The sequence below is a fragment of the Juglans microcarpa x Juglans regia genome, chromosome 2S (genome assembly GCF_004785595.1).
Source record: "Juglans microcarpa x Juglans regia isolate MS1-56 chromosome 2S, Jm3101_v1.0, whole genome shotgun sequence".
Classification (NCBI taxonomy): domain Eukaryota; kingdom Viridiplantae; phylum Streptophyta; class Magnoliopsida; order Fagales; family Juglandaceae; genus Juglans; species Juglans microcarpa x Juglans regia.
Window position 1 is genome coordinate 29,046,063 of NC_054597.1, and position 20,138 is coordinate 29,066,200.

General features: G+C 36.2%; 1 protein-coding gene across 1 annotated transcript; it reads left to right on the forward strand.

Annotated features, from left to right (window-relative positions):
* The first annotated feature begins 15,125 nt into the window (after positions 1 to 15,125).
* Positions 15,126 to 18,564, forward strand: LOC121252012 (peroxiredoxin-2). The gene is made up of 3 exons (XM_041151459.1): positions 15,126 to 15,424; positions 15,711 to 15,790; positions 18,096 to 18,564. Exons 1-3 carry the CDS (start codon positions 15,270 to 15,272, stop codon positions 18,347 to 18,349), a joined length of 489 nt encoding a protein of 162 aa, XP_041007393.1. The 5' UTR covers positions 15,126 to 15,269; the 3' UTR covers positions 18,350 to 18,564.
* Positions 18,565 to 20,138: the final 1,574 nt, after the last annotated feature.

The following is a 20,138-nucleotide window of genomic DNA, read 5'->3' on the forward strand; positions in this document are numbered from 1 at the left end:
AAGATGAATGCACATGTGGTGATCGAAAACATGGAGGGTATACATCCCCCACCATTCGGCTTCAAGCGTTCCTTGAAAACCCTAAAACTTTTTTTCCATAAAAAAAAAAATGAGTAGAAGTGTGTGTATTTCACCATTCTCAAAATCCTTATGAGATTTGAACCTCATTTTGAGTTAAGAAAGTGACTTGTGTTTGTAAGACTAGAGAAAACCGATCCTTACCTTGTATATTATTGATGGTGGCAAAATCCTCTCTTGAAAAGGAATCATCCTTGTTTAGTTGGAAAGAAAATGCGAGAAATTAAGTATGAGAATCTTCAAGTGAAAATGTGAGAAGAATGTAGAGAAGATGATAACACATGCAAAACTCAAAAAATGACCAAAAAGAAAGTCTTGGGCGTGTGGCTCTCTTCCCTTTTTATAGAACTTTCCTCAATCTCTCATTGGTTGCTTGAAGTCCATTACATGTAAGCCAAGTGGTCTTTCCCTCTTCCTTCTTCTCTAGCTAAAAATTATCCTTGGTGTTTCCCACCTTTGGATTGCATTGGGAAGATAAAAGGCTTGTGGGTGGCGTGTGGGTCTTCCCTTAGCCAAATCACTCTCGTCCAACTCTGCTCCTTCCAATTCACAACTAGTTGTATTGTACATTAGGGCAAAGAGGTAAAACAATTCAAAGTCTCTTCCTTTTCCCAAGAGATAAACTTTGTATGAGTGACACATGGCATGGGCGTGTGCCATGCCCTAGCCGTCCACTCTCTCTTCCACTTCCCAAGTTGATGCTTCAACTCCTAGTGCTACTTCCCTAGGTGAATCCTCATGTGCCATTGGTCTAAAGGTAACTTAAGTGATAAGTGGCAAGTCAAGAGGTGCATTGGAAATGTGGTAGCTGAAATTCTAGGGGCATATTTATCCTTTGATACAAGAGTCCCTTCATCTAATCTTCTAGAAGCTTAGGCCTAATTTGTTTTCAAGACTAAAATCTAAAATTTCGAAAACCTCACATTTTATCATTACAACTTTCTTAAATTCTCACACAAAATAAAATAAACAATTCAACTTTTTCAAATCTAAAAAAAAAATAATATTAAAAAATATATTCTAGCAATATTTTATTCAACATTTTAACTTTAATATCAACTAATCTCATCTCATCTCTGAAAACAAACGAGTTATTAATACATGCTTGACACTTGGCAAAAGTCTGACAAATTCAAAATCCCATGTGCCCCTTTCGGTTTCCCATGCATCTTTTCTAAAAAGACTTTCTTCCTATTCCCTAGGCTTCACTTTCCAAGAAAATCTACATTGGAACTTGAAATAAGGCCAAAACAATGTTTTAGGCGTGTGGAAAATGGGTTGGCCGAAAATCCTTTAGTCTTCCTAGAGTCCCTTGATTATTCTAGAAGGTTTCTAGCATGTTGACAAGTGGCAAATCCTCTAGGGTAGGCGTGCAAGCCACCTATTGGTGTTTCCTTACACTTCTCTCTCCCCCTTAACCCACTATCAAGTCTAGATTCATATTGCAACACATGCATGACACATGACACTAGTGACTAAGGTTTGGGTCATAGATCTAAAGCCATTGGGCCTGAGTTTCTAAATAGGGCCGAAAATTACAAGGCATTCTAGGGCTACTCCCCTCTTGGGCTCAAGTTACTAAATCAAATAATCTAAGGCCATCCAAAATAACTAAAGCTCATAAAATGCCATGGAAACTAAGAATAAATTCTATGGACCGTGTTTAGACAAGCTCGAGTCATCACATGTTCCTTTCCTGCAACCATAGAGCCTTCGACCTCTATCTTCACATGATCTTCTCTCATTCTAGTCACATTTGAAATTCATGTCTAGCGAAAACATTTTCATCAATTTCAATATATATAGGATCTCTCTCCTACATAAGTTTAAGTCTCTGCCTTGCCTTTTGTAGTTGATGTTGAACATTTCCTAAACTCTTTCGATTCCAACAATCCAATTTCTGAGTACATTTTGAGATCATATCCATCACTTCTCCCATACTACTTCTAATAAACCCATTTCGCTAAGACTCTTCAATAATCTTTGCATAACTATTATCAACTACCCGCACAACTTTAAATCTATATAGTTTCTTCCCTCTTCTTTGTGTATATCCTCCATCAGAATCCAACGATATAGGTAAATAGTCTGGATAGGTTGCCACTCCATGAGTGACAACTGCTCTTGGAAAGAGTTGGCACCAGCTTGAATTCGCCAAAAACCTATCCAATCTCTCTCTTATACTAAAATTTCTTTTTATTCTTATTAGAAATACTAGATCATAATACACAGTGTAAGCGATATTACCTCGTTGGAAATATCTTAGATCTAGTACAGTTGTTCCACAGATTCTCCGGCATCTTTGTTCATCCAGAATCTTCACGTATCGTTGGTGGAGTGTGCTATGTGGTAAAACCAGAGCAACACCCACATATTCCAAAGACTAAATGTCAGGACTAGTGAGAACAGACACATTGAGAGAGAATGTGTCTGCATATGTCACACATACTTCATCCAATGACCCATTGGGTCTATAAATTATTTTTGGGTCTTAAATTTTTTTTAGAGCCAAATTATAATATAAGTTATATTATAAATTAAAATTTATATATTCATAAAGAATATAAACTCATTAGAATTGTATTTTGGATTGTCTTAACCTCATAAGTCAACCTTTATATAGGATGACAAGACAATACAATAGTCATACTTAAGCAATGTGAGACAAGACATTTCTACAGTCGTTGCCATTCTCTTAGTCACTGCGCCACCCTTCAAGGCAACCAAACATATTGTTGAACTCATCAGCATGTTGTGCTCCACAACACATAGTAGTGCTTGCAGCACCACCATGGTGTGCGCTGCTCTACGCGCAACAGAGGACAGTGCCTCCGTGGAGGAATGCACCACTCTGCTTATAGAAGGACGTGCCGCTCTCCATGGTGCACTCCATAGCAGTGCTGCTCCCATGTGACACAGTATGCAGCGCTGCACCATGGCAGTAGTTTAGCACCAGCCTAATGCAAATATATTTTGCGAGTAGCAGATCGCACTGCGTCGGCCTTAAGCTTGGCTCTGCCCGCATTAGAGCCTTTGTACTGGCCTAGTGTGCCGCTCTACGCCCAGCAGTGCAGCGTCTCCATCGTCTGCGAGGTTATCCTACGACACCAATTTCCACAGCGCCGAACCAAGGTGCACGTTGCACCATACCATTGCTTCGCACAACACTCTGGTGCGGTGCAGATCCCCTTAGGTACAAGCCATAGTGCATGCTGATCTCATGTGCAACACTATGCACCATCGTGGTAGTTGCTGCACCACCCTCGTTAGAGAGACGCGACAAAGACAAGCGTAACATCATTGGTAGGCGTTTTCGCCATAGTGATTTCTTGCCATGCAGTTGTGCTGCCACCTGTAGCAGAGCACATAGCTCTACACCTGCTCTGCGTGTGGCCCTGCACTAGGATCTGCCCACAACAGATCAACCTGTTGTACCACCATGGTGCATTGCCCTGCGCGAGGTGTTCGCTGCAGCATCGCCGCACTCTCTAAGGTGCGCCTTGCCCAACGTGCAGTACCCTCGATGCATCACGTCGTTCCATGGGGTCGAAGCACAAGTGAGCGACCTTTTACCTTTTACAATGTTGCGGTTTAGCATGTAGCAGAGCTTGCCATGGCCTTGTGTACAGATATCGACCCTTTGGTGCGTGCTGCACCAAGGTGAAGAACACTGTCAGGTGCACGACGCACCAAGGTGGTTGCTGTGCTACATGTGGTAGCCACACCAAGATGAATGACCAGGGTCATGCACTCACCTTTGCGTGGGTGGCTAGCTACAACCATTTCTACTTCTCAAACAGCCATGGTTACTAACAGAAGAATTAAATTTTCTCATCACAAGAAAAAAATCTGAGTGAAGAAAATCATAACAAACACTTCAAACAGATATTGGAAACAATCGAATGTTGGTTCCGATACCAATGTTAGAAATACTAGATCAGAATACACAATGGAAGCAATATTACCTCGTCGAAAGTATCTTGGATCTAGTACAGTTGTTCCATAGATTTTCGTCGTTGTTGTCTATCCAGAATCTTCATGTATCGATGGTGGAATGTGCTATGTAGTAAAACTAGAGCAATACCCATATATTCTACAGATTAAATGCCGAAACTAGAGAGAACCGACACATTGAGAGAGAGTATGTGTGTATATGTCACATGTACCTTATCCAAAGGAGGGAGGAGCTATTTCCCCTCTAAGTGCAATCCACGGCTGGCCATTAAGGATTAGCCATCAAGGCTCATGAAGTGGCTATTAACTATTTCATAACCCCTAAGAGAAAGTGAAGAGGTGTCAACTATGGGTTCCCTTTATTACACTTCTATTACACAATGTAAACATTGGATCTGAATCCCAGATCTCTTTTTAACACATTCATTTAACACAGATCTGAAATTATGCATTTGCTTCTCAGGTCTATTTCTTCTCTCCACTTTTCATTCTAGTCTAATATTTTGTTGAAATCAACAAACACCAACCAAGCCTTCTCATCCATTCTACAAAAAGATCAAATCAAATCCCAAATCTCATATCTACAAGTAGTATCAAGATGACCATACACTCCCGTGAGATACCATTCCTTCTTACTAATATCATCATCTTTAATAAGGGTATCTATATGAAATTTAGAGTAGCTAAGCACAAATAAATTAATATCGTCCTTCCACAACAAAGTAATACCCCCCTTCTCCCATCACAATTTACCACTAAACAATTCATAAAATCCAACTGATACTTACATTTCTCCATGTCTTGAGCCTTTAACTCTGTTCTTATGAAAACAAGATATTGGAATCTTCGTCCTTAAAAATGTCTTGAAGTGTTCGAATTTCCTGTGGGTTCCCAAGCCCATGAAAATTCTAGCTTAAGATTTTTATTGCTCCTGACAAGGCTGGAAACCAACCTCTACTGATATCTTTGTTTGGTCATCCACCTTCTTCTATTCCTTCTTCCTCTGCGTCAGATTCCATTTGGCTAATCTCCCATGTTCTTCAATCTCTAGAACCTCTCTTCTCTTCTTATTGTTTGCAATATGGTGATGGTTTTGGTCATGGGCTTTGGGTGTATAGGCTTTAGGAATTCTTTTCTATCATCAGTCTTTTGTATTAAATTAGCTTTTTGGCTCTCCTCAGTGTACTCGTCTGGATGGCTAAAGCGACAAACTTCTAGTACGTAATTATTGTTTCTGTTGTGTAACAGGTTAGATTACAAATAAGATTATTCTATAATTTAAAATATTCTATGAACATTCTTTTTACTGTTCATAAATTGAAATATTCTATAATTTTTTAAGAAAGTTATTTAAAACCATATTTGTTTTTAAAGTGATGAGACCCATAATAAATATATTTGAACTAAACCCTTTAGATTTCCTTAATCTTTGGAGACGTTCTTTTATGTTTTTTTCTTGAAGTGGAGGGTCAGTTTAGAAAAGATGGATTAACCTAAATAAAGTAAATATAATAAACCTTGTTGTCCTTCAACAATTTCAAAAAGTCTCCTACAGGCGGGGCTAGAACTATATATCCCAAATATTCTCTGTAATTATAATTAAATAAAGATATACATCATTTTCGAAGATGAGTAACTCAATATTAAGTAAAATCAACATATTATAATATGTTTTATTTTTAATGATAAATTAGCACTTAATAAAATAAAATATTACTTAAATTTATATTAGGACATCTAGAACCTAATAGTGATCCTAGGGCTAGTTTGAGAAGTAGAATAAGATGAGAATTTTGTGAATAATAGTAAGATCGTTTGTAAATAGTAGTGAGATAGTTTGAGTTGATTATTTTTTGGGTTTTGGAAAAGAGAAAAGCTTCTAGTCGGATGGGTTTAAAACCCTTTTTCACACTGGCCAATCATAACACGACACGTAAGCCATCCAAGAAAAGAAAAGCTGCATCTCAAAACACTCAATCCCCTCTTATATTTCCTTTCTCCACACGTAAACCCCTCTCCCTCCTTTTTGTTCTCTCCCTCTCGCTGCACCAAACCTACACCAGCGTTCTCTCTGTTCTCTCCCTCTCCCTTTCTCTCCCATGGAATGCTACCAACCCAGACATTCTCTCTGCTGTCTCCCACTCCCTTCCGCAAGCCGACCAACCTAGACGAGATGCTTGTTCTCTCCCTCTCCCTTCCTCAAGCTAATGGAAGTCCCACTCTACGCGACGCTGACGAAAGCCCTGAAGCTGACGAGCCCCACATGCACTCGACTCCAAAGCCGACGGAAGGTAAAAAAATTTTGAAACCCATTTTTGTCCCATTTTTTGAAACTCGATGAGCTCCATTTTTGGTCTTCTCAGCTGTTGTACGATTTCCTTCATTGCAATTTTTGTTAGTCTATTTGGTCCTCTCATCTGTTGTGCAATTTCATGTATTGAAGGATATATGAGAAACAATAGAATATTACAACACTTCATTCTCGATAGGAACTTTTTACAAACACTTGTTGCCCATGGTCATTTGATAATTAATATTTGAGTTTGCTTCATGATTATGATAATGTTGCATGGTCCTTTGACAATCTCGATGTACATTATGCCTCAATTTGGATCTGTGTTATGATCTTCCTCTAAGAGGCATCAATTCTAATGCAACTCAAAAAATTAGGGACTTTGTGGGGCTAGTTGAAGATATGGATTGTAACACTCAGGCCCAAGGCCTAGGTCTAGATGAAGCCCAGCCTGGAGGACCCTAAACGGCATCGTTTTTGGTAAGTCCCCTACCCTTTTGTATTTCCTTCTTCCCCCCGACAGTTTTTTTTCTTCCTTCTTTTTCTCTCATTTCCTTCCCAGTTGCTCTAGTTTTCGAAAATCCCTCCATCCCGTGCACCTGCTCCCCACGTCTCCACGATTTATGTTTCGTTTTCACACATGAAATTTTTCCCTCACCACATTTTTGAACTACTCAGACTCTTCTTTCCTCTTACACAAATCTTAGTTCATCCTTGCGAGCACTGCAAATTCCTCTTCCTTCCGTGTGTCCTCGGAAACTGGTCGCTGTTGACTAGGTTCCTCGAAGGTGAGCCATCGTTCTCTTTCTTGTTCTCTGTTTCTCTTCGCCTCACAAACGTTTTCATGATTTTTCTTTGGGTATTGGCACTGTTCAACTTCCTGGTGGGTCTCGAAATCTTAGTGCCGTCATCGAGTCCTCTCATCGGGAGTACTTTTGTCGGTAACTATCCCTCCCACTCAATGATCTCACTCTTAATTTTTTTATTTCTATCCTCTGCTTTTGCACACACAGACCCTCTTTTACTTTATTTTCTTCGATTTGTTTTTCGCACACATCCACTCTATCTTGGCTTGCCGTGCACACACTTAAACCCTCAATCCTTCTTTGTGCAGACCATTATCTTCTTCACTAGAGATTTCTGTGAATTTTGGGTGTAGACTTCAGTGGGTTGCTTTGATTCGAGGTGGTTCGAAGCTTTTGTGACTCTTTTAGGTAAGTCTCTTCAGAAGCTTTTGGTAGTATTTGGATATTATATAGTTGGATTTTGAAATATGGATAAAGTGTTGTTGATATGGTGGTAGTGTGGAATTTTTAATTACTTGGCGGATGGGGAATAGCAGTGATCAAGGGTGGAGTGGAAATTTTTGTTGTTGGCTGTTTTCTTTTGATTAAATGCATGTCACCAAGAGATGAGATGTAGGAGTTGTATTAGCTACTGCGTGGGGATTTTAGTGGCTGTGTTGGGGTCTAAATGCTAATGGTTTGAGGAGGGGACTATTCGGGTTTAATTTTTATGTTAGTTATTGTGTTAAAAGGGACTGTTTTGGATTATTACACAATAAATAATAGCTTTCTAGATTGGTTTATTAAATGTTGGGTATATGTTTTGTTTAGGTGGTATTACTACTAGAGTTCCAACTCAAGGCATTGATAATACACGGAAGTCAGGTAAGCGGGGTTCATATATTAGTTTTGCATAAGAAATGAAATGAAGTTGCGTTTGAAATAAGCATGTTTGTTTTTTAAAAGAAATCTGAAAACGACCTCAGATGTTTATTCTGCATATGCATAAATTCTATATAAGAGAATGCATTTTCTATCATGACTGGTGTAGACATTAGCTAATTTTGTGCGTTTTTATTTCTGAACTATGCAAAAGAGCGAATATGAAAATCTAAAAGTTTTTGTTATGAATAACTGAAAATATTTTGATTCTGTCTATTTCGAACATGTGAAATGATTTGAAGCTATTCAGTATTTTGTTTTAATATGATGTGTCATCTGAAAATCTTGGCATGAAGTTCTGATTCTATATCTGAATGTGATATGATTTCGATAATGTTCCGTTCTGTTTTTGTTTAAGGCCCAACCACGGGTATAATGGTGGTTTATAACCCTACCACGGGGTGAAACATGGTATACGGCTCAGCCACGGGTATAATGGTGATTTATAATTCTACCACTGGGGGTTAAACATGGTATTTGTCCCGACATGATGCTATAAGATGATATGAGTATATTGTTTCAGTTTGGATATGCTAAATGATTTTTTTTTTTGGAACAAGTCTGTTTTGTTGTTCTGAAAATTTCGCTCTAATATTTTGTACCAAGTTTTGTTTGTGTATTTTGAAAGTAAATATGTTGTTTTTGCATTCTGATCGTAAATGTGTTGTTTTGCATATCGAACTTTATAAATGCTCATGTTTACATGCTAGTATATGCTCTCTGCTTGCTGACTTGTTGATAATTCACCCCTTAATCTTCATAATATTTTTAAATGATATTGATGGTTCAGCTGAGGATCAGTATTAGAGTTTGTGGATAAGATTAGCTGTGAATAGTTATTAGGTATCTCACGGTATTAGTGCTACATTTGGATGTTATTTATTTATTAAGTTGATTTCAATGGATTTAGACGGTTTATGGAGACTTATGTCAATTTTATTTTATTCTAGTTGGTTATTTAAGGCATGAAGAAAAGTTGATATTTTATTTGGGTTGTTGTATTGAGGATTTGATATGTGAGTATGTATGATTTATTAATTTGAAGTATTTACGTTTGATTTGAAGTTTTGGAAGTATATATTCTTGGATTTGGAAATATATTAGTATTGTTGGAGTTGATTATCAGGTTATATAAGTTAACTTTCTGGACCCTTGGGGTCGGGGCATTACATGGATCTTGGAGATGAGAAAGGAGTTTGGTGTGAGTATTTACTTATCCTGGTTTGGTAAAAAGATCTCATTGGGGACTATAATCGTATTTGAATTTGATAGATTAGATTTTGGATGTGATTTGCTGAGGTTGATGGAGTCATTTTTTTCCACCTCAATGCTTTGGTTGCTTATAGATTGAAGAAAGTAAAAAAGCGTTTGAACTATTCTCAAACACTAAATTTCGTTTTTAGGATTATTGCAATTTCCTCTTATGGTTCGGCAAGTAAAAAATCTCTGATACTCGTCTTTGCGGTCTCTTTTGCTTGTTGTTTTTGTTGTGTTGTTGAGTATAGTATGCTTAACAGCTCCCCTCAAAATAATATGTTATTTAATATTTATCTATCTATCGATACCTTTGTTTTGGGGTTTACCTAGACACTGCAGAGTATAGTATGTTTTACCATTTGGTTGGTTATAAATTAATGGATTGAATATATAATAAGTAGCTTATAAATTAATGGATCGAATTATTTTTGCAGCAATATGGAAATTAGTGGAGGAGACACCATATTTAGTTTACGGTCTATGAGGGTAGGAGATGAAAGAATCTCGAGAAAAAGATCGTTATGTTATTGCGGCATTCCCTCCAAAATGCGGACATCAGGCAATCCAAGAAGTTTTGGTCGACGGTTTTTCAATTGTCCAAATTATAAGGATAAAAAACAGTGTAGTTTTTTTGAATGGATTGATCTTGAAATGGAACTACCAGATTGTTGTAAACGAACCTTGAAATTAGCACACTGAAGAAATGAAAGGATAGTATCTGAACGTGCAAGAATTGAACACATGAAATTTCAATCGATGAAGAAGAAATACAAATGTGCTTTGATTGCATCTTGGATTGTATTTATTGCGTTATTTCTTAGTTTGAAATTTAATGAGCCTTCATGCTCTGTAAATCATTTAATGTTACATTAAGATGTACTTGGCTTATCGGAGCAAGCTGTATTTATATTGTTTTTTTATGAATATTATTTGTTGAATGGAGTGCATTTTTTGTGATTCAAATATTAAGTATTATTGTTATATGGAGTCCATTGGAATGTTGCGGCTAGCTTGCAAATTAGGAAGAAAATTAAATACCAACAAATCAGATGGGAATTGCCAACCACAAACGCGGGGTTGAGGGCATTCTGCCTTAACCAAAGCCAAAATCCATTTTGAAGGCATGTTATTTACAACATTGATCTATACAGAATCACAGATACCCTAAAAACCCAACCCTACATCCATTTTAAGGACATATAGAAGAATTGTTGGAGCCACTGACAATTTAGTGCATCCTTCTGTAAGCCATCCTTCAATTCCTTAACTTGTTGGAGGACCTCCTTGAAATTCATTTTGTCTCATGGGAGATCAGAGAACTCTTTCAAAAATCGGTGAGCTCGTGCAGCACCTCTAGAGATCTCATCAGGATCATTCTCCCTCTTTCGTTTTGATCCCACCTGTGGATCATAAAAACATATTTAAATGTAACAAGAGGCAAATAAATTACAGTCAACCACAAAAGTGTCACGGCTACAAAAGTGAATGGAACAAAAAAAATTTCAAGATGCCCAATAATTAATTATAAGCTGCTTCTGAAAAGTGAAAATTCCAAGATGCCCAAAAAATATCATGGTTACATACAGCCAACTTACAACCAACATATGGCTACAAAAAAATATTATGGCTACATGTAGCCAACATATAGCTACAAAAAATATTGAATGTCAACAAAATATTGTCTACAATGCTCCATCTAAAAAGTGAAAATTCTACGATGTTCCATACTCTTCATCTTGTGATATTGTTGGAAATTGCATAGTCCTACAAACCAAGATAAATTTTCAATTATGAGATGACAATAAATGACCAAATTAAACATTTAAATATAAAATAAATAAGATAAGATTAGCATTCATACATATCAAATGTTGTGGACATAGTTGCCGGGTTTGGTGGTAATGTAGTTGAACTTGGTTCACCCATACCACTATAAAAAAAATATATTTCATCAAGTAAAAAGCTCTACACAAGAAACATGCGATATAATTAGAAACATAATTAAATCATTGCAAGTACCTATGTGATGAACGTTTAGTTTTAACATACACTTCTTATTTACAAATGTTGCATCGTCGCTTCTTTGTTGGCATATTTTCCTTTGGATTCTTTTGTCATAATGTTGAGTCTTCATATAGAAACAATGATTGGATGATCTTGCAATGAAAAGTTTGAGACTATTTGGCTCTGGACCGCACTTCCCTCCGTGTTATTTATTGCATCATCATCATCATCACTCATCAAGAGAAGCACTTGATGAATAGTCTCTACTCCCTGTGAAACATACTCATATTTCTTAATAGATAGTAACCTTGTCTCATAAACTATATAAAATTGTCTCATCAAACGATATTTCTTATCAAATGCAGGTGAGATTGTCTCTAATGGCCTCTCATCGACACATATCCCATGTACCATGCAATTCTTTGCATTGATCGTCTACCTCTCTAACACATGATTGCAGTACATGATTCAAAATATTTTTTCTTATCAAAACTTGTAGGATGTGCCAGTATAGAAAGCCAATAAATTCAAACTTAAGACATGTGCAAGACACAACATTTTTATCGTTCTCAAGTGTTACTTCATATGCAGGCTTTTCTCTCCCAGGAATGACCACCAAATAAATTTCCCTTCCATCTTCCTCGTGTGTTTTGTGTGCCTTGAACCGTTGGCTACTAGGTAACTCTTCTTAAAAGATTAAAAAAAAAAAAAAAGATTTCTTATATAGAGCTTGGCCACTTCCTTTTCAATACTGTAAAAAGTTTTCATAATTGGCCTCAATGTTTTTGTCTTAACATCATCTTTCTCACTTAGATAACGGACATTCAAAACTTTATCATATTGATGGACGAAATCACTTACCATCGTACTTGAACGAACATAGTCTTTACAAAACTTGTTCATACTCTCACTTCATTGAGTTGTGGACATTCCAGGGCAAAATGTAGATCTCAAGTAAGCGGGCACCCATTTTTCTCTCTTGACATAAATAGTTTGCAACCAACTGTTTTCTTCCAACTTGTACTTCACTAACATTTCAGTCCACTCCAACTCAAACTCCTCAATTGTGACCATGTGATGAATATAGTGGTTAAAATCATATTTAAATTATGGATATCTGTTATAAACATGAGCTAGATGTTTAGGGACTTTTTGTAGGATATGCCATAAGCTTAATTTGTGAGTTTTATTGGACAATATCTTCACGATGGCCTTAGCCATTGAAGTGTCATAATCAATTATGATTGTAGAGGAAGCACGACCAAGCATCGCTTCTAGCCATGTTTTCAATAACCATGTGTAAGAATTGGCTGTCTCATTTATCAATAATGCAAATCCAAACATCACATATTGATGATGATGGTTAACTCCAATGAATGGAACAAAGGGCATCTTGTAGCAATTTATTAGGTATGTAGCGTTAAACGTAACGACATTTCCAAAATATTGATATGTATCTCTTAATCTACCATCTGCCCAAAAGTAATTTTTCATCGACCATCTGCATCAACTTGGATCGAATATACAAAACTTGGATTATTACATTCACTTTCCAAAAAAATACTTATATAACTTTTGTACGTCTCCCTCTTCGAGAACTTGTTTCTTTCGATTGCCCAAATAATTATGAATGTCCTTAGGAATGCGACAAATATATAATCACCACCTTGCTCCTTGCTCAACACGAACATTATTTTCTGTGTTGGTATTCCCGACTCATTTAACGTGTCTATCAAATTTTTTTGTCCACGGAGCAAACTTATACTTCTAGGTGTCATCAGCTCATGATTATGTTGAAGTACAAACTTGTACACAATCCATTTGTCTCCATTCTTCTTTATTGTATCATTACCTTACAACCACACTTTGTTTCAGGAGCCTCGGGTCTTGCTCTCTCTTTAAGTTTTAGATTATACCGACAGAATTCTTCTTTCGAACACACATACTCTACACAAATTAATAATTTGTCTATGCCTGACAACTACGTATGATTTGTTCGAATGCTAAAATCAGTTCGTTTAGAGAAGGCTTTATAGCAATTAAGTGCATTCTCTACATCGTCAAACTCTAACCCCACATACAGCTCCACATATGAAAATGACGTTGTATGGCCTTCCTTGGACATGTTCATATCGAGTTCAACCTCACCATCCTCTTCAATCATCTCAACTTCATTGGCGCTAGAATTAGAACTATCTAAAATCTCAACATGATCTTTTGATGTACTCATCATTCATGCAACCTGATATCATTTACACGACAACGATATCTCAATAAACAATCAAAGAAAAGAACTTTCACCAACTATAACACATATAAAGACAATTTGGTGTTCACATGCTTATTTATTGCTTAGAAGTAAAAGAATGGGCGGCTCTCTATATGAGCAATAATACCATCTGTTTGATGTCACTTTCACTAAATTTGACTTTAAAAAAAAATTGTAGAAACGCAAACTTAACAAGAACTCTACTGGGAACTAATGAAAATTAATAGCCGCTTGACAAAATGAAGAACTTAATAGCCGGAATAATGAAAGATGACCAATGACCAATGACTTAATAGCTGGATCAATGACTTATCAAAAAAAAAATGGTTGATTTATTAAAGCAAACCATTCTCTCCTATATGGACCTTGTCAAAGCAATAAACATACACTGCCAAAGCCCACGAAAAATCAATGACAAGCACCATAAAAACTCTGTATTGTGGGGCTTCCGTCAGCTTGAGGAAGGGAGAGGGAGAGAACTGGCGTCACGTCTGGGTTGGTTGGCTTGAGGAAGAGAGAGGGAGAGAACGTCTGGGTTGGTAGCGTTTCTGTGGGAGAGGAAGGGAGAGGGAGAGAATGAAGAGAACGTTGGTGCAGGTGTAGGTTTGATGTAGTGAGAGGGAGAAAACGGAAGGGAGGGGGAGAGGTTTACGTGTGGAGAAAGGAAATAGAAGAGGGGATCGGGTGTTTTGAGATGCAGCTTCTCTTTTCTTGGATGGCTTACGTGTCGCGCTACAATTGGCTGGTGTGAAAAAAGATTTTAAACCCATCTGGCTGAAAGCTTTTCCCTTTGAAAAATGAGAGAAAAAAAAGTTCAACAAAAAATATTATAAAATTAAAATATTTTTAAAATATAGTTTTAAAATATTATTTTATTTAAGAATTTAAAAAAGTTGAATTATTTTTTATTTTTTATTTGAAAGTTTAGAAAAGTTGTAATAACTAATTTGAAAAAGTTATAATTATAATTATTTTAAAAATTTTATATTTAAAGAGTTTTGCTACACAACCTCTACCACACTCCACATTTTTTTTAAATTTTAAAATTTTTTAATATTTTTTTAATTTTTTTTTTTGAGTTTAATCTTTTTAAATTATTTCAAATTTTTTATTTATTATTCATATAATAAATATTTGATAAAAGAAAAAAATAATAAAAATTAAAAAAAAATATGGAGTGTTTGGAGGATGTAAAGATTTAGGCTTTGTTTAGATCTTCAACTCTTCTTAACTCATCTCAACTTATCATTACAACTTTTTCAAATTTCAATACAAAATATAATAAACAATTCAACTTTTTTAAATTTCAAAATGATAATAATATTAAAAAATAATATTCTAATAATATTTTATCATCTCAATTCAACTCAACTCATTTCAACATCTAAACGCACTATTATTCTTTTTACATACAATACTCTACGTGAGATTAGTTGGCACAATGGAGGGTAATTCCGTACTTTCACGTGGCGAACTTTTAACCTACTGCACGCGTGGCACGATTTAATAAGCAACGAGCCGGACACCACCGGACTCCAAGGTTTTCATCAAATCCAGCTAATAAACCGATCGGCCTATGTCTCTTCTATATATGCGGCTACCGCACCAGTTCGACACCGCACCGCTCTCTATCAGTGTCTGATTTCTCCCCATCGGTTGTCCCCACCACTGTCGATCGTTAACCGCTATGGCTCCTATCTCCGTCGGCGATGCGTTACCGGATGGTACGGTCTCCTACTTTGACGACGAGGACAACCTCCAATCGGTCTCCGTACACTCCCTCGCCGCTGGTAAGAAGGTCATCCTATTCGGTGTCCCCGGTGCCTTCACCACCACTTGCAGGTGATCATTCTCATTTTCAGTTTTTCAAAAACTTGTTTTAGGTTAACATGTCAACTGGCTATCAAGAATTAAGGAAAAAAAACTACCATGAACTGGAATCAATAGCACTAGATTTATTTTGTTGGCCCAATATAGTATGATGATGAACTCACATGAAATTGCTGCTGAATTGGTATAGTTATGAACTGTTTCATAAAAATAAGATAGTTGATAAAAATGAGTGGTGATAAATATTGCTTTAATCAATATTTAAAGTTGATTGCTTTTGTCTGTGGGCGTTACACAGCTTGAAGCATGTGCCGGGGTTCGTTGAAAAAGCAGAAGAGCTGAAATCAAAGGGCGTTGAAGATATTCTCTTAATTAGTGGTATTATTCATAATCTCTAATCTAAGTCTAAATATGTTCCCAAATCCGATGTTTATATTCTATTTTTCTTGTGGACAATTGAGTCGAAACGTAAATAGGTTTTGTAAATTTCGGTAGGTGTTTTGACTTGAATTTCTAAACGAATGTTGGAAGGAAGGTTGACAGTGGAAACCATAATTCCATACGTTGTTTGTTGCTATTTGCCATGGGGACACACCCATTTTTGTGGCTTCCAACTTCATGTCGAAGACTGAGGAGATGCTTCCATTTGTGTTTCCTAAAGTTCGTATTGATTGAGATCATTATTTAAGCGGACTAGGACGTGTATTCTTCCAGGATTTGTTAATCTTAATTGATCTACCCGATATAAAGTCCCTTCAAATTCTTATCATGTCTTGAAGAAATAAATCTTACATAATTTTATGAGCCTCTCCAGCTCTTGGTTTAAGTTTCTTTCGTTAACACCAAGTAACAAGTATGGTACAAGTTTAGCATTTCCTTGGGATATAAAAATGATAAAGGCCCTCCTATTACACAACTCTTGCACAGCTACCTAATTTTTAATTTTTTTAAATTTTCTTGACTTTGATGTGTTTGGATAAAAAATATATTATTTTATTATGGAAATATGAAATAGTTGTGAATTGATTGTATTTATATCACTTCTCGGATATTCATAAGTGTGTGACTGCTTGATTCCCCTTGAGGCTAGACCATCTCTTGTCTTGTTTTCAGTGATTTTTATGAGATAATAAACTCCTAGGGTTTGCTCAAGTGGTAAGAGTCTTGTTCTTAGTGGTATGCTCCATCCAAGTCTAAGGTTTCGAATCCTTGGGTGCAAACAATTTCTAAGGGCCATTGAAGTGGGAAAATTTCCTCTTGAATTACCAAGGTGCATTTGTGGGTTCCTCCTTGCTAAGGAGCTTCTAAACCCCTGGGATTAGTCGGGAGTTTATTCTTGAACACCTGGCTGCCAATCGAAACAAAGTTTTTGTCAGACAATAACTGTCATATCAACACTGTTAAGAATTGAGAGAATGATATTTTTATTACACTTGATTTACTTTGATAAAATGGTGATATAAATAGATGCAAAGAATTAGTGGATGCTTGATTTGTGGAAGGATTTATGGATATGTTATTGTGGAAGACAAACTTGCTTGATTTGTGGAAGGATTTGTTGAAGTGATGTGGAAGACAAACTTGGACGTGATTGTGTTGCTGCAAGGAGGATAACTCATGCTTGAGATGCTAAATTCTAGCATTGTTGCCATGACAAAAACGTGATTGAAGATCAAGCCACTCTTCTTGGGGATCGGTATGAAATTCAAGGGAGTTGGCTATGGAGGGGCTGATGGAATTAAGGAGCCAAGTATGAACCATATCTTTTGTTTGGTTCCATTGGGTATAATCGATAGAGGTGGGTTCGGGTGGAGTAAGAGTGTCATCAACAAAAGCGATTTTGTTTTTGGCGTTAAGTGCATGGGTCATGGAGGAGGTATGGGGAGGAAGGAGGGTTTGAGAAAGAGGCCACGGGAACCTGAGGTAGAGGGACCGGTTTGCTCTGATGCCATGTTAAAAATTGAAAGAATGATATTTCTATTACACTTGATTTACATTGATAAAATGGTGATATAAATAGATACAAAGAATCAGTGGATGCTTGATTTGTGGAAGGATTTGTGGAAGTGCTATGTTATTGTGGAAGACCAAGCTTGATTTGTGGAAGGGATATGTCAATAAATACTTCCCTTGTAACTGGAACATCTCCAAATATTAGACTGATTTGAGACGATATTACTACTATTATGCAAGCAATTTCATATATGTATATCTTGATTGATTTTGTGATAATTTCCTGTGACTTTTTTCTTCCTTTTAGGACATAGGACATAGATTCATACGTGATCTAGTTGTTGAATGAAATTTGAAATCCATTTTGCACTTTAATTCCCATGACAGTGTTTGGAAAGAGTAGAAGTTGAGCATGTACACCTCTAAAATTTGATCTCAAAGTTCTTGAAATCATACTGGTATTAACAAAACCTTTTCTTGTCCTTTTTTCGCTAAAATGTAAGACTTCTGAAATGATTTTAAATCTCGGTGACTGAAGCAAAACAAGTTTTGTATGCATCTTATTCCCTTTTTCCGAGGGATTAAGCAAAATCGCTGATGGTTTCAAGGTGTGAGGGAATATGTTGCATTGGATAATTTTGTTGACTCTCAAAATATGTAGAGGCTGGACAAACTCAATTTTCTTTCAAAATTGGATATTTGACTTTCTGTTAATGTTTCACATTTGCAGTCAATGACCCCTTCGTGATGAAGGCGTGGGCCAAAACTTACCCTGAGAACAAGCATGTCAAGTTCCTTGCTGATGGCTCGGCAAAATACACTCATGCTCTTGGGCTTGAGCTTGACCTTGCAGAGAAAGGACTTGGCACTCGTTCTAGGAGGTTTGCTCTCTTGGTCGACAATCTCAAAGTGAAGGTTGCAAACATTGAATCTGGGGGTGAATTCACGGTCTCCAGTGCCGATGATATCCTCAAGGCACTTTGAATATCCTTTTTCAGGATATGCTCCCTTTAGCCCCGAACTCTCTTTCTGCTCGCTTAGGTTGGGTCTAAAGTAGAATGTGATGGGAGCAAAAATAAAGATGTTTGTTGCTACTTTTTGTTGTTGATTTTGGATCATTATGCTTAATATCATTACTCGTGTCTGTAGATTATGCCTACGTGATGGATGTGGAATTAAACATGTGGTTTGGTTGTGAATCTTGGAATCATGAAGATGCTAGAATGATGTTAGTAACAGCGATGGCTAAGCTAATGCAATATCACTGCAAGAATCCTAGACAAAACTCCCGTGCACTCTGCCAGACCAAAACCTCCTTTTAATGAAATGTATTGGCCTTGAATATCCTTATTGCGCCACCAGCAAGAAATAGACATGCACTTAGTCCTTAGATTGTTTTCACAACTTATCCCATTTAATTATTACAATTTTTTTAAATTTTCACACAAAATAAAATAAATAATTTAACTTTTTCAAATTTTAAAATAAATATAATATTAAAAAAAAATTTAATAATATTTTATTTAATTTTTAATTTTAATCTAAATTTATTTCATCTCATCTGTGAAAGCAAACAAAATCTAAAGTTCTTGCTCGATTTTAAAGTGGAAGAGAAATAGATATAAAATAGGATTTATACAGTATTTATCATTGTGTAAATTTTTCAATCAATATTAAATACTAAACAAATATTATACGATTTTATGTATCTATCTCTATCCTATTTTAGATTCTAAAATTTGGACAAAAATACTAGGGAATTCGAATCCTGAATTTTCAGACTTTTCGGTTGAGGAAAAAAGATTTAGTTATGTAATTTTATATTAATAATATATGAGAGTTAATACAATTAATTTTCAAATTTGCCCTAATTTAGAGGTTTTCTAAGACAAGTGCGTTTTGCATGAATGGGAAAGGAATGTACAAGCTACCATGTGGCATGTTGCCACGACAAGTCGGAGGAGATATTGAAATTGTAATTCACGTCAATTGAGCATTGCTTTAATCGATTGTCGCTGGGGAGCAAAAAATAGAGGAGAGATGAGAAGATTTATCCAAGAAATTGGTTTGCTAAGGCAGCACAAGGGAGTCAAACAACCCTCATGGACTAACGGCTCCGTTTGATTATTAGATTTAACTGAGATCAATTTAATTTAGTCTAATTTTAAGCTGAATCTAACATTCAAACACTCAACTCTCAAATTATTAAATTCATCTTAACTCAAAACCTATTTATACGTGAGACCTATAACTTTTCTCAATTCAACACTTATTTACACGCGAGACCCACAATATTTTTTAACTTTCAGTAAATACATCTAAACTTATCTTAACATCCAAACATATTTAAATTCATTTTAGGTGGACTCCACAAAACTCACTCCACCATCTCAACTTACTGCTATTTATAAAAAAAATCAACTCAACTCAACATGCAAACATAGCCGAATGGCTAGTAATAAATAAAGTAGAGAAAGTCAAGGAAATAAGAAAGTAGAAAATAAAATAGGGTAATTAAGCTAAAGCATGAAAATTAATTTAGGCACCTACTTGAACTCAATTTAGGCATCTAAAGTAAAGAAGATCTAGCTATGCAAATATCATATTAGTAATAAATGAGAGTTAATACACTTAATTGTCAAATTTGCCCTAATTTAGAGTTTTTCTTTATGAGCTAAAAGTCCAAAGGCAAGTTATTTCGGCATAAATTAAGATAATGTTGTCACAACGAGTTGGGACTACACAGAGATCCTGAAAATATAAGTCGGCCTAA

Bases quoted from the DNA above. Each gene is read 5' to 3' on its own strand.
- LOC121252012 (XM_041151459.1), top strand. From the start codon at position 15,270: ATGGCTCCTATCTCCGTCGGCGATGCGTTACCGGATGGTACGGTCTCC. The intron at 15,425-15,710 runs GTGATCATTCTC...GGCGTTACACAG, and splicing joins GCCTTCACCACCACTTGCAG to CTTGAAGCATGTGCCGGGGT. The intron at 15,791-18,095 runs GTATTATTCATA...TCACATTTGCAG, and splicing joins AGATATTCTCTTAATTAGTG to TCAATGACCCCTTCGTGATG.